The following is a 15,292-nucleotide window of genomic DNA, read 5'->3' as shown; positions in this document are numbered from 1 at the left end:
ATCCAACGTGGTGGCATGCAGAGCCCAACTCATGAAGATTGTGTCACTGTCCAAATATTTCTGGGCCTAACTGTAGGTATCTGTTATTTTTTTAAGGGTCATTTTGTATATTATGTGTCACCAGCACAAACATGAAAAAAACTGGGGTTTTGAATACTTATGATGAAGTCGATCTATGATTAAAGTCTGATATGGAGTGAAACTAAACGTCTGAGAGGAATCATCACGCAGTTTGACGGCAATCACTTCAGCATCGGTGTCGCCAGTTTCCCCATCTCCAACATGAGCATACTTATGGGTCAGAGCTGCCATGACGACCGCACATTTTCCCGTCATGTTTTTTTTCATAGATCCCAAATGTTTCGTCGAAATTGATGTAAGATTTCAGGCCCTGTTTTGTGCATATGCAAGCTTTAAAAATTAGACCCCTGATCTCTGTCCAAAAGAGCCCCTGCAGGATTTGGTGGAATGGGAGATTTGAATCATTCAAGTCCTGCTGACAAATCTGTTGCGATATGTGGTATCATTATGACAATTTCAACAAAATACGGTGGGCTGCAAGAACCAGAAAATGGACCTGCTATTTTTTGTTCCCAGTCCAGTCCTGGCTTCAAGTCCCTTAAATCCTTTGAATGCAACACCTGGTTAGATCTTTGGGAATAAACCAAAAAAATTCCAAGCAGAGTTTGATTTTATTTAGTTTAGGTACATTTCTCCAGTTCGGCCTCTTACTGCCCACTTTGCTGTTCAGTCTTTCAGGTGCCTCATCTCCCCAATCTTTGTAACAAATACAGGCCAACAGACTTTCACACTTTCCAAAATCCTTTAAAAACAACCCAAAACACGGACAAATGTAATCCGTCATTTCAAATGAGCCATATAGGAAGATAAACACATCACTATTGGTATAAATAAATAAAATCATCTTTTTTTTTTTCTTGACAGCCCTTCATCAGCACTAATGAACACTTACTAAAAATTTCACCAGGGCCAGTCAACTTGGATCCTTCCTCAATGCTTGCTGCGAAGTCAGACAGAATTTCAGATGAAGCAGTAGTGTTAGCTATAAAAAATAAATCTAATTCTCAAGCAGGGATTGTGATGATATAGCAGGTATTACTAAAACTGTGGAATAAGCTGCCAATCAACTACAGGAATTTGACATTTGTTATAGGTGGGATAAAAATACATGCACAAGCAAGAACTATGTGGACATAACTCAGCATATCATATTTATCAACCACAACCTGCATAGAAGGCGGAAGGTCAGCCCCCTCGCTGCTGGGGCAGTGGGACAAACCATGTGATCTGCATTACATAGTAAATTCTATCACATTCAAAGTTCAGCGATCTGAAATCCCTACATGTGGAAGACAGAGAATGAAACAGACTGAAGTTTTGCAGTGTTTTGGATTTTAAATAATGGTTACATAATTTCACATTGTGCTACTGCAGACAGGGAACCTTATGAAAAGAACTTGCTGCACAGAGATCTGTTAAAAAAATCACAGGAATTCACACAGTGGTCTCAATCAGGCTCGTTATGATTAGAAGACAAACAGAACAGTTGTAGCATGTTTAACGAATTTACCAACTGGTAAGCAGGAAAGGAAAACCTCCAATCTTTGTGCTGCATCTAACACAATAACAGCCATTATTATCATTTATGCTGACATCGCTAAATGTAGTGTTTTTCAGTTTAGATTAGCTTATTTTGATAGCACTTTTTAACCACAAAAGACCTGAAGGCCCAATGAGAACACTTTCTCAAACTTAATTAAATCCTGCTGCCATTTAAAGCCATTCAATACATCCCACAATAATTCAGATTAATTCTATCTAATTCAATCCGATAATCTCTTTAACTTAATTAACACAGTCAATTTCACTACATTAGTACTTCCAAGAGAGCAGTTTGGAAAAAGTTGTCAGACTACATCTAAACTTCCCTTCGGTTTGAACTCCTGTCATGGGCGTGCGCCAGATAACGGGTGACTTCCTTTCTGGAAGGAGTTTCTCGTTTTCCAACTTCCAGGTATGGATCGATGAAGTTTCCATGTGCACAGTGAAATGCACAGGTGTTGAAGTGTGGTTAGAAGAGCACTTTCCAAAGCAAACCTAAGAAACATGTCAGATATTCAGGAAAGTATTGTTACATAAAGCCAAGTGAGTTATCTTCATCTAACTTTCTGACCCAAACAGATGGCTTTAATTTACAACTTCACAATGTGTCAAGCCCAACTGATACCCCAGTTTTCATTGTCCCCACGTGAGCAGTGTTAGAGAAAGACGTCATTATGGACTTCTGTTTCCTCAACAACAAGACAAGGCCAAGTTGAGGAGCCTGGAGCTGGTCGTAGTGGCTAGGACACCAGCAGACCTGTCCTGGCAGCTGGAGGAGACTGAGGATAGTGCTTCTCCTCATCTTCATTCTTCCTCCTCCAGTCCTCGTGTTTCAGTGCAAAAATCAGAACTTCTGTAAAAACCCAGATTTAGAGTTCATGTGTCCAGGCAAACTGCACAAGCTTTCACTTCCACCTTCAATTAAAAACTACAAACTACTGATATTTGGTAGCAAAGTTTCGTTCCTCCAGTGGACGGGCAAACGTTACCGTTACGATAACCGTTCTATTAAAACTTAGTAGCAATAGATTGTTAGACTCCTTCCAGGATTTGGAATTTGTTCAAATGAATTTCCTCGGTGTTTCATTGCGGTAATGAAGCCGGATCCTCAATGACCATCGCTCGGCGCAGTGAGTGAGGCTACGCAGCCACGTGGCCGATCAGGTATATGTTATCATACAGATGGCCAACAAAGTCCTCGGAGACATTATGAGCAGCTCGCCGAGTGTTCCTGATGAACTCCCTCTTTGACATTTTGTTTTTGACATGCGGGCTGGTGAGGTCGATGGACAGCAGGATCAGACTGTAGCACAGCACGTACACAGCATCTGCGGGGAGGAAACAGACAAGTCATTGTAAAAATTAGGCACCCAGAAAAAAGAAGCCTCCTGTACGTGCAGACACTGTCCGGGCACATGCTGTGCAGCACTCAGAGCAAAAAAAAAAAAAAAAAAAAAAAAAATCACTACTGACCCTCAATAAGACCGCCGAAAAAGCGAGAATAAAACCAATAAAAACCAGCAATACTAAATGATATTACATTTCACTGAAAGAGAAGTACAGACATAGCTGTCAGCAAAGATGTGTAAAATGCTCCAAACCTTTAGTTTGACTGAATTTATTCTTTAAATAAATATTGATATATGGTAATAGTTTTGAAGAGAAAAAATCACAAAAGTGATGGTGTTCATACTTTGTAGAGGTGTCTTTTGTCATCATGATAGCACTTAACATTTCACAGGGTTGGAACCTCCAGAGAGAGTGAGCTAAAACCATTCCTCTTTTCCTTGAGTCCCGGGTTCTCTCTTCTCTTAGGCTCACTCTATGGGTCCTCTGCAGGAATGTTGTCTGAAGGCTGGCATGGACTGGAAGGTTTACCTAGTCTGGCAAACTAGTTCTGTTTCTTTGGGATCATTATCCTGCTGAAAGACCATGTGATGACCGTTGTTCTGTTTTCTAGTACAGCTCACAAAATTGTTTTTTTCAGAGTCCAGCTGTTTTAAGGAGTTCATGAAATAATTCACTCTTACAGGTTTCCAGGACCACCAGATGTGGAACAGGCCCACAGAAGCACAGAATCATCCACCACACTTGACACTGGGCATTAGGAGCTTTTCCACATAACAATCCTTTGTTTTGCACCAAACCCACATGGAGAATTTGCAACTGGAAAACTCAGTCTTAGTATCATCTGATCCAAGCTCCCGGTACAGAGTAGAACTTTACAAGCCTGCATTGCTGATGTTAGGACAAAAAAGGTTGTTTTCTTGTGGTATCAGTCCCTAACATTCAATTCAATCACCTCTAAAGGTTGTTAGGGAGTCCTAGTAACCCAAAGCTGCTACTGTTTACTGCAGTGCTCCATCAGTGAGCTCTGGTGATCTCTGCAACCTTCCAACCTTACTGTTTACTGTGTGTGGGGGGCCTTAAAAAAAAGGTTTGTCAGAATTTTTCTACAACACATAAAATGTCTTCTAAGCCAAAGTTTGTTTGGTTTTTTGTTTGTTTTCTATGAAAATTATTGCAAATGAAATAAAAGATGACTTTATTTCATGGCTTTGCACACATCTTTACCAAATCAATGTGTCTGTAGGTAAAAAAAGAAAAAGAAATGCTGACCCAACTGCCTGTCGTTCGTTCCTAGGCTACAGTACACTAACCCTACTACAGCGATTACTCATCCAAGTAGGTCCAAAGAGTTAAGGGGAACCAAATGAGGGATTGGTTTCTCTAAGGTACGGTGGCTTGAAAAGAAAAAGCCTTAAGTGGGTAAAGTCATGGCTCACTGACAAGACTGAAGCCAGGGATTACATGAAGGTAAACCCTCATTTCCAGCCTGTGTAATCTGTGCTGAAACATTAAAAGATCTGCTAGTTTGCTCCAAAGTGTACAGGTCAGACTATTCCTTCTGCCAAACTGATTATTTACCTATACTATACCCTATAAGCCAAAATGTAGGGTGTTGTGCCTTTTCTTGCCTACAGCATTCACACTAATAGTCTTAATGATTCTCTTTATTATGCTTGTAGTTGTGTTTAAATGTCTTGTTTTCAGCTGTTTTCTGGGAGGAACGAGGGAGATTTTCTAAATGAAGGCCAGTGGGCCAATTAAGTCATATTTTCTCATACCATGCTTTTATTAGGATTCCCTCTGACAGAACAATACAAAGCAGTACAGAACTAGGAAGTGGAAAGAAATTATATAAGCTTTTCAGATGTCTCTATGTTGATTATCTGAAAAGCACGGTATGCAGTTAGATTTAGCTCTTTATTCTGATAACTCTAAATGACATTCAGTGAAATCAATGCCCTTTAGAAATCACCTAATCAATAAGAAGAGTCTACTTGTGTTGTTTAATTTAATCTCAGCATAAATCCAGCCGTTCAGTTTCTGCCTTCGGAGGTTCTTTAGAGAGTGTTAGTGAACAGCATCATGAAAACCAAGGATCACAGCAGACAGGTCAGTGAAGAGGTTCTGGAGAAGTTTAAAATAGAGTTCTAAAACAATATCCTAAGCTTTGAACATCTCACAGAGCATGCAAAAGAAGACCATCAGCTACCAAACGATTGTTAGTGCTCTGATGGCCAGTTAGGGATATTTTGACCCAGAGGCCTCCACCCCTGTTTAACAACGGGTGGTTTCTCTTCACAAAAATGTAATTCCTTTACGCTCCTTTCAAACCAACGTTCCTCTCTATCCATCTTCATCCCTGAAAGACATACAGTGATGTGAAGCTCTCTAGATAAGCAATGCTGGTAGGGACATACTTTATAGTGTGACATTTTTGGGTTTGATGCCTGCATCCTCCGCCGCCACATAATTTGCCCATGGGCAAGACACTTAATCCCAAAATCCCTATTGATCAACATATCAGTGTATTAAGCTGGTAGCACTGGTGAGTGGGGGCGGAATGTGGCTCTAGTGTAGAGCGCTTAGAGTGATCGATATGACTAGAAAAGCCCAGGCCAGTTTCCCCAAGGACTTGCAGCTGTAATCAAAGCAAACAACATATTCTACAAAGTAGTGACTCGTAAATCCAAATGTACGCATTTACGCTTTTGGTTAGACTTTAAAATTATGCATAACTATGTGTTGGCCTATCACATAGAACTCTATAATATATTGATGTTTGGGGTTGCAGTATGACAAAACTCAACAGAATTAAGTGGCATGCTTTCTGTAGCAAAGAGCTGTAGTCATGAATGTAAAACAAAACACAGGGACGTGTCATCGCATAGGCAATCGCCAAACCGCAGAAGGGACACTGGAAGAAAGTATGCTGTTTTTATTTATTCTTAATTCATTTATAATTTTGACGTATCTAACACAGCAAAACCACTGCAAACATTATACACACCATCCTAAAAAACACTCTATAATGACAGACTCATGTTGTAAAATTCCAAAGAAGGTTGTAAACATAACCTAGATTAATAATACTAGAGATGCACCGATCCAGTTTTTCCCAATTCAGTACGATACTTGGGCTGAGCATGTTGGCCAATACCGAGCTGATACTATTGTTGAATGAATGAACCGTACATCTTGCCATATTTGTGGTGTTGAATTTACCAACTTTATCACCACCCATTGGAATCTCCATGTTGTAGATATTGCGTGTTGCAGTCGGACCTGTTGGCGTATCAAGTCTGAAATGCTTCCAAAAAGCAGACTTGGCTCGGTTGGTGCTTACTCCATGCTGCTCTGTTTGCGCTGCATGATGACATAACTGGTGTTGTAAACATAGAACTGAAGTGACTAGATCGCTGTAACTGTATCGCTGTGTATGATATTCATAAAAAAAAAAAGAAATGACTGGATCTGAATGTTGGAACGGCGTCATTCATCCGATATCCGATCCAGCTAATTAGTCAATATCGGAGCCAATATCCGATCAGTGTATTGAATCAATTAATACCCATGAGGCCAATCAGTTTACACATACAGTATAAATGTCCCAGTCCTCAGCGCCCCACTGACAGCACCCTCCCCCACAGTCTCCTGTAATTCTCAGTGTCACTAGTACTTACACCACAAAGAGGCAAAAATCGGCAGGGTAAATGTTGCTTTAATAGTTGCTTGAGTGGGGTAGTTTATCTTTATTACCACATTGAGGGTAATATATTCATGATATATATGTGACCAGATGTCCAGATTTGTGTGAGACTGTACTGCATTTTTCACTCTTGTCCCACTGTCCCGCAAACTGAAACAATGTCCGACATTTGACTGGGTCACATTTCAGAAAAGTCAGCACTCTTTTTGACATGTGCTTTTCTGAAATAAAGAAAGCAGAGCTGCAGTAATCATCAGTGAGAGCTGTGTCGGTTGTCGTTTAGAATACGCAGCAGCGGCACACCTCATGAGCAGCTCAGCACCAGGACGCTCATGAAAGAAAACAAAACGGATTTCGATGCATAGAGATTATTAAAGAAACCATGTCAAAGTAAAGAAAATGCTGCCACAAAGACTGGGGAACGGTTTCTAACTGGGTGAGGCCAGAGAAAAGGGATTCTCAGAAAGCTTTTTGTGAAGTCTGCCAAAGTTATTTCTCAATTTCACACGGCTCTGAGAAAACAGATGCCCTTTTATCGTTAGAAGTAAAAAGCTCAAACAGCTTGATATATAAGGTACACCATAAAGCCTTACTGTCTCCTGCTTTACTCTTACTTCTTGTTCTGCTTGAGCTCGTATAAACTAACAGCTGGATAAAACTTCTGAGAGCTGTTTAATAATAATTAGTCAAATGTTCCTGGAGGCAAGAAATCTAATAAATTATTGATGAATCAACAATTTCACAAAAACTCATTTCCTAAATAAGTACACAGCACAACTGTGTGAAAGTTCCTACCAGGGCTAAGGCCAAGGTCACGGACCAGACCAGGGTTACAGGCACAAAACCTGTGGCTGAACTTGGTGATGAGCGTTTCCAGATACTCTCCTCTCTCCTCGGGTGCATGGATGTGTCGGAAAAACTCCCTCAGAGCATTAGGGAGGAACTGGTTGCTGAAGTTATGGAGGGTCACCAACTCGTCCAAGACGTCCCGCCTGCACAGACAAAGGAATACTCCAATGAATACTGATCAACTGCTGTAAATGTGGCTGCTTTTTGTTTTTCATTAACGTTGTATGTTAGGAGGTAAAATAGGTGCTCAGGAAAACACTGAGCACAAAATCTCTCTAACTCAAGAAAAAACAGTCAAAATAATACATTTATTATTATTATTATTATTATTATTATTATTATTATTATTATATGTACTGGTAAAGACTTGGAAAAGTATTGCAAATAGTATCAATTAAATTTTATCAAGAAGTGGTTTGATTATAATAAGCTATCATTAAACAAAATTAAAAGTCAATTATTTATCTTTGCAGGGTGCTGAAAAAAATTGTAATGCAAAATTACATTTAAACGGAGTGGAAATTGAACGTTTTTTTCAAAACTAAATTTCTAGGTGTAACCGTGGATGATAAACTTAGTTGAAAACCTCACACTGAATATGTGAAGCATACAGGATGGACAGGTCAAAGTCGATAGCAATTTTATATAAAACAAGAAACGTATTATATTTAAAAAAAAAACATTGTATTTGATATATAGTTCTCTGGTTATACCCTATCTTTCATACTATTCAGAAATTTGGGGGAATGCAGGTAAAGCCGCCATAGATTCTCCATTTAAATTACAAAAAAGGGCTATAAGGATAGTTAATAAAGTTGGATATTGTGAACCTCTTATTTATTTATTCAAAATAAAACCTTATAATTAAGGGATATTACAAATTCTTCATAGGGTTAAAATAAAAATATTCCTACTACTATAAAGATTTTCTTTAAATTTCTTACAATCTCAGAGGTCTATTTATTTTAGAAAATGTCAAATTAAAACCTAATGTGAAGTTTAGATGTGTTTCAGTTGTGTGTGTAAAGCCATAGAAATAACTCAGCGATGAACATAAACAATGTGTTTACAAAAACTACTAGAGTAAAACTCTGACTGACTATCAATGTTTGGAGAATGAAAAGTTATGTCTTGTTTGAATATGTAGATATGGTGAAAATGTTTTTCTGTTTTCTCTCTTTTCTTTTTCTTCCCTTTTGACTGTATGGTAAGATCAGCTGATTCAGTATTAGTTAAAAGGGTTTTAATAAGGATTAGCTAATATATAATATATAAGCATCAGCCTATTCCTTTTTGGTTGGAATTATTTTTTTTATCTGGAGATCTAAATGTATCAATTAATTAATTAATTAATTGGAAATTAAAATATTATGCTTTGAAAAAACCATGAGACATAAAGATATTGGCTTCGTGCTGCATACTCTAAAATTAGTATGCAGCATGAAGAAACAACTGCAGGACTCCAGACACTTAAAATAAATTGATATTGGATTATGGATTCTAAGGATTAGGGTCAGCGTTCCAAAAAGGCAGGAAGAGTCATGTCAATTCCAATTATAGTGCAAATAGATAACTGCATTGTAAATATCTGGCACATAATATGGTAAAAAAACAAACAAACAAAGTAGCTGGAAATGAATGTATTTTGGTGTGATAGGGTCAAGTAGAAATCCCGAACCCATGGGCCTACAAGTGATAGTAAATACTGTTTATTTCAGATAAACCACTGTTTCAATTCAATGAAACTTCCTACATTCGACAGTAAAAACATAACGGCCTATTTCTGAAAGGTATGAGATGGTTACTGGTCAAACTGTCCATCAGAACTTTCCAGCAGTTAAATTCCTCTTAACGAGATGTCAGAGAATGTGTTTGATTCTCTGGCTTTACTGGACACACACAGAGTAATTCACCGCTGCATGCCTCCCCGCCTATTGCTGCACAGATCCAGTCAGTTGGCTGAAACAAGGATGAAAATCCAGCCGTCGGGACAAAAAAAAAAAAAAAACTAATCCAGTGTTGAAACTAAAAGAGTACCACCTATCATTCTAACAACAGCATTCCAGCAATAAAAACAGATGTTGAGCTATAAGGGAAATTTCTGTTAAGCAGCTTCTGTAGCAACAGATGACCCAACTAATTAACCAGCTAATATCAGCTTAGTACACTTGTATTACTTTATAACGAATAGAATGACAGAAAGGTAAAATATTAATCCTAATATGTCGTTAAAAACTGCTACTAAATTTTTCAAATATTTACTCAAGATTTTTGTTTTGTTCAGGTATCAACATTGAAATAATCAGTTATCAGTAATTGTATATGTAATAATCATGAGATTCTCAGTAAGAGTTATTGCTTCTTTCCTATTTTAAATACAATTAGATCTTGTTGCACAATTAATTTTGTTTTCCTTGTGTAAATACCGTGGAGGTTTTCATACAGTGAGAACGTAATACAGGTTCATTCATAATTTCTGCAAACGGATCTGAACTATGTGAAGGAATATAAGAAAGCTTGCGAGTGTTTGTGTTCATGTGTTAACCTCTCATCCAGGTAAATCCGCAGCATTTTCCAGTTGAGCCGTCTGGTGTAGAAAATGAATTTGGCCAGCTCTGTGGGATGATCCACTAGTATTCCTTTAGACATAAAATAGCTGATACCCTATATGAGGACACAAAGAGGAGAAGTTGAAGAAAATACAAGTAGCTATAGCAGGACGTCTACAGGAGCTGAGGTATGGGATGTCTGTGCATGGCGAACCTCCTGTGGGTTAGCATTGAATGTCAAGCAGCCTTCATCTAGCTGAAGGTAGAGTCTTCGATATGAGAAGCCAGCGGGTAGTCTCTTGTTGTAGATGGAGCAGTGCCCCCATGTGGACTTGCATAGCCTGATAGATTATAAAACAGCAGATATGGGGGGGGGGGGGGGGGGGGAACACAAACTAACTTAAATGTAACATAATGAGAACAAACTGATAGTATAAACAAAGAGAAGGTGCGTACCCCTGCCACAGATATTCATCATGTCCCAGGTCCTGCCAGACACAGCCAGCCAGGCATAGATCCGTAGCATTCAGGTAGGAGAGGATGGTAATACCTAGTTCAGGTGGGAGCATCTCCAGATCTATAAACCCATGCTGCTCTTTACCTTCAACCAAAACAACAGAGATTAAAGAGAGGAAAACAAATGTTTACATAGTAGGAAAGTCTTCCCTGTTGGTAATAGCTGGAAAATGAATTACTTCAATATGCTGACTGGTCTGAAGGAACACAAACCCTTTGACCAAAGGTGCTCTTATAATACTACATCCAGTTTTAGAAATGTAGCAAATTTTCTTGGTAATAGATTTTTGAACAGCAATGAGTTATTTGAACCAATGTGGGCCCAGACCAAACACTTATGAGGGCTCACTGTGGATTTAAAGAGCCATTTGTCTCAAAGTGGAGCAGTGAGATGGCTGTATGAATCTTTGTGTTGTTTTCTCTAAATGTAGGATTCTGTTAAAAGAAAACAGACGGAACAAGAAACGGAAACAGAAGTATTTCAAAGATTTTTGTTTCTGTATAAATGAAAAAAGACTGAAGCGAAGCCTGTGGGTCCGCGCAGGATAATGTTAGCACTCCCCCTAGTGGCAACTGTGCAGCTGTGCTGGAAAACACCAGAGACTGCTGTGAAAGTAGGGACCCAACACCATTATAATCAGCTGCTTTACCAAAGGAACCGCTGGACCATCCTTCATGAAAATATGAAGTTTTATTCCATGTCAAACTTCTAATCTAAGACTAATCTTCCAAAGCACTCAGATATCTAACCTAATCAGGATTCACACCACTGCTCAGGACTGGGAATGTGAGCACCCTGTCAGTGCATGTTTAATTTGAAAAGCATTTTCTTTTTTAGAAATTTTAATTGTTTCCATTATGTTTTATTAATCATGTCTGGAAAAAAACATATGATAAAAGATGACTGATCATCTTAGCATTAGTAATAGTTGATTTGGAGCTTTAGTGCTACAAACGATCATCACAAGCTTATTGTGGTTGTATTCTTTTACCCGTTACCTTCATAATATTTTCCCTCCACCTATCCCTTGTTTTATTACATTTTCAAACAAGACCAAGAGAAAATGTGAAAGAACTGTGGGTTAGCTGTGCATAGTTAAAGACTATGACAATGACTTGATTTTTCTTATTAGAGTGCGTGATCGAGTCTGACATCACAAACTTTTGCAAACAGCTGCTCAACAACCTAAAGACTCAGTTTTGCAGCCAACAAGTCCAAAAATAAACAGACACTAGTAGCTATCACTGTTTATCGCCTGATGATTTCTTCAGCAATGGTCTCCAAAGAACAGACAGGTTAAAGTGAAATGAGAAGTATGGGTTCAGTTGCCTTTAGAAACACACATGAACCTGGGTGAAAACCCAGTCATAATTCGTAGGGTTTATTAACAATTCAGCTATAACAGCTTAAAGTCATCCAGGAAGACTGTCCACAAGATCTATGGGAATCTTTGATCATTCTTCCAAAAATTCATCTGTGAGATCAGACACTTATGCTGAATGAAAATAACCTGCTTCAGTCTCTACTCTTATTAATAAAGTGTTTGTAAAGTGCCTGGAGATCACATGTTGTTAACTGGCGCTATATAAAGAAAATTTTATTGAATTAAATTGAATTTATTCCAAAGGTTAAGGTTAGGACTCTGCTGAACTACTCAAGGTCTCCCACGCCATATTTGCTGAAGGGACCGTCTCCAAACTGATCCCACAAAGTTGGGAGCAGGAAATTGTTCAAATTGTCTCAGTATGATTCAGTTTCAAATGTTCCTTTCACTGGAACCATGGGGCTGAACCCAACTCCAGAAAAACATACCCACACCATGAAGTCAATCTGAATACCTGCTCTCATGCAGGTATTAAGAGAATAATGTGAGTATTAACAAACCAGCCTCACAGTGAACCTAATTGTGACTCAATCAGGCAACATTAGTTTTAATATGGATGGGTAGATCCCAGTAGACGAGAAGCCGAGGCTGTGCATTTTTTTTTTCTTCTTTCTTTCTTTTCTCAGTGGGGCGGGGTTACGGCATACCGGTGAGCTGTACTATTAAAGCAAAAATAACTTTCAGCTGCAGTTAAAATAAGAACCTTGACAGATGAGTCAAGGCTTCTTAGCGTTCACCACTCTAAAACAACATCACAGCTTTGAGCATCTCCCAGAGCTCTGTCCAATCCATCATCAGAACATGGAGAGGATACACAAACTCAAACCTACCAAGCCTTAGCAATCTACCTAAACTGACAGACCAGGCAAGGAAAGCATTAATCAGAGACAAAGACAGGAGGGCCAGGGTAACTCTGGAGGAGCTGCAGAGATCTACAGCTTAGGTGGGAGAATATAGAGGATAACTATTAGTCTTGTACTTCATAAATGTGGACTTTATGAAACAATGTTAAGATTGATGAATTGTTGAAGAACGTCAACATATTTCCCATGTGCAGTTTTCAACAAGCTACTTTATGTAGCAAACATGGGGTCAAGGCGGCTCAAGTAAAATGAGACCAAAATCAAACTTGTTAGCCTGCAAGCAAATGTCTGAATGTGGTGGAATATTAACACCCTAAACACACTATCCCACCAAAAAAATATGCTGGCGGCCAAATCATACTGTGGGAATGTTTCTCGTTTGCAGGACAGGGAAACATTAAGGGGAAGATGGATGGAGCTTAACACAGGACAATTATCATACTGCAAGTAAAAATTGTATTTTAACTGAGTGTAAAGATATGTGGCTTTAGAAGAAAAATGCTCCAGGCTCTCCTTTTCCATGCATCTGTTGCTGTAGCAGCCATGATGAGACACAAGCAGATTTTTGCTCTGTGAGTCTCAGAAAGCACATCTACAACACATAAGGGACACTGCAATAGAATTTATTCAAATGTAGCACCGATTATTCAATGATAACGTTACTTAATCTCAAGTGACGTTATTCTAACGCTCTGTCTGCACTGATAAAGAATGTTGAATGCTTGATGAGGCGCTGACTAACGGCAGTCCAACCTGCTTTCTTAGTAATAAAGTAATAATGATTATTTGGGCAGATCAGATGGTCAGGCCCATATTATACACAAAAAAGAAAAATGATGCTGTGGTATCACGCTGACTCTGTCCTGAAGCAGAAGCAAAGTGTACCTTTCACATTCTCCAGCATAATACATATGGAATATATGTAACAGGGCACAGCGTAAGATGTGTTTTAATGCGTATAAATAGCTGTTCAGCACTTTGGTCGGTATTGCTGTTCATAAAGGGGCTTTTAAATAAAGTTAGCTGACCAGTTGACTTAGCAACTCCCATACTTCATAATGGTGAAAGGACTTGATGTGACACAAAATGCTCTTCATGTAATCCATTTAAAGAGCTGTTTTGTAGAGTGTGTGTGTATAACAACCTGAAACCATCATTTCACTACCTGTCCGCCTAAAATAACGAAACTTGAGCGCATCCATGTTCATTTCTACAAAGCCTCCCCATTGGGCACACTGTAAACTTTCTAACAGTTCTACCACTATAACAAAAGAAAAACAAAAAAAGACTAAACTCTGTAACTTTACAGCTTCATTACACAAATATCTAAAATGTATTTACATTTTCTTTAGTCCTTTGGTTAACCGCTTTTAAAATGAGATTCAGGGCACATCATTCCTGCACACCAGATAGATTTACCATTTGATCTCACTATAGGTTTAGATTTTTTTTATTGTAGACCTTTTCCTTTAATAAAAATGAGAGCAACCCACTTTTGAACGCAATATTATGTTTAATTTAATGAAGTTTCTGAATTTCCTGACTAAGACACAAAGAATTAGAAATCAACAGTGATCTGTCAATCATTTACAGATAAAGAAGACAGTCTTGGAATAAAAGGTATTGATGTCCATATTTTATACTTAGTTTATTTATTTAGTTATTTATTTAGTCATACCTCTGCGTGTCTTCAGCAGATGATAGATGTCAGGGCTGTAACAGTGCTGTGGAGCTCTTCTCTGGGCACCGCCCCCATCTCTTCCTAAGACCGGAAGAAAGGAAATAACAACTGGAAATAGTGAATAGTCAAAGTTTTTCTTTCCATTCTCTCTGACTCGTAGCTTCATTTTATGTGGTAAGCCTTTAAACTGCCATAGAAATTAGAGATTGTTCAGTTGTCTGGAAATGAGCAAACTTTAAAGGAAAAAAATGGGAGGGGATCAAACAGTTCGTACTCTCATTGTATAAGAGTAGTGACACGAGAAACAAATAGTTTAATTCAGTCTCATCAGAAAATTGAGACAAAGATGGATGACAAGAGTGGATTGTTCTCCATAAACTTTACTTGATTTAACAAAATAAATGTTTTAAACCAAACCAGAACTTTTACTTAATAAATGGAATGGCTTTAACTTAATTTCACAGGCTTAGCTTTGACTTTATATGAACATCTTTATATGAACATCTGTTAAAAAGAGATCCCATACCTATCTTTTTCCCCTACTACACCTGTGGTAGAAATACCTGGGTCTCGTTTTCCTCCTCCACTCTCAGCCAGGTGGTCGGCCAGCTCTTCCTGAAGCTGCTGCTGTTGTCTGGGAGGAAGCCTCCACAATGCCTGACCCATCTGCAAACAGCATAGGTAGTAAACAAAACACCAGTAACTCAGGGGATTACTCCAGACATCTGCTGCTAATTCTAATGAACTAAACAGTAACAACGTCCAGAACA

The 15,292-nt window shown here is 38.5% G+C and overlaps 1 protein-coding gene across 2 annotated transcripts in view; it reads right to left on the bottom strand.

The window, feature by feature from the left end:
* Positions 1–673: 673 nt before the first annotated feature.
* fbxo8 (F-box protein 8) overlaps positions 674–15,292 on the bottom strand; it is an 18,310-nt gene continuing 3,691 nt past the window's right edge. Inside the window, exons 2-8 of one of the 2 annotated variants that reach the window (XM_021311879.2) lie at positions 15,086–15,188; positions 14,520–14,630; positions 10,534–10,678; positions 10,292–10,418; positions 10,074–10,192; positions 7,475–7,671; positions 674–2,951 (exon numbers count right to left, since the gene is read on the bottom strand). In XM_021311879.2, coding sequence (XP_021167554.1) covers positions 2,764–2,951; positions 7,475–7,671; positions 10,074–10,192; positions 10,292–10,418; positions 10,534–10,678; positions 14,520–14,630; positions 15,086–15,188 — 990 coding nt within the window. In that variant the 3' untranslated portion in view covers positions 674–2,763. The remainder of the gene's footprint in view (positions 2,952–7,474; positions 7,672–10,073; positions 10,193–10,291; positions 10,419–10,533; positions 10,679–14,519; positions 14,631–15,085; positions 15,189–15,292) is intronic. The other variant, XM_012854801.3, reaches the window with a different exon arrangement.

This window comes from Fundulus heteroclitus, chromosome 5 (assembly GCF_011125445.2).
Source record: "Fundulus heteroclitus isolate FHET01 chromosome 5, MU-UCD_Fhet_4.1, whole genome shotgun sequence".
NCBI lineage: Eukaryota > Metazoa > Chordata > Actinopteri > Cyprinodontiformes > Fundulidae > Fundulus > Fundulus heteroclitus.
This window is presented reverse-complemented; position numbering and strand designations above follow the sequence as displayed.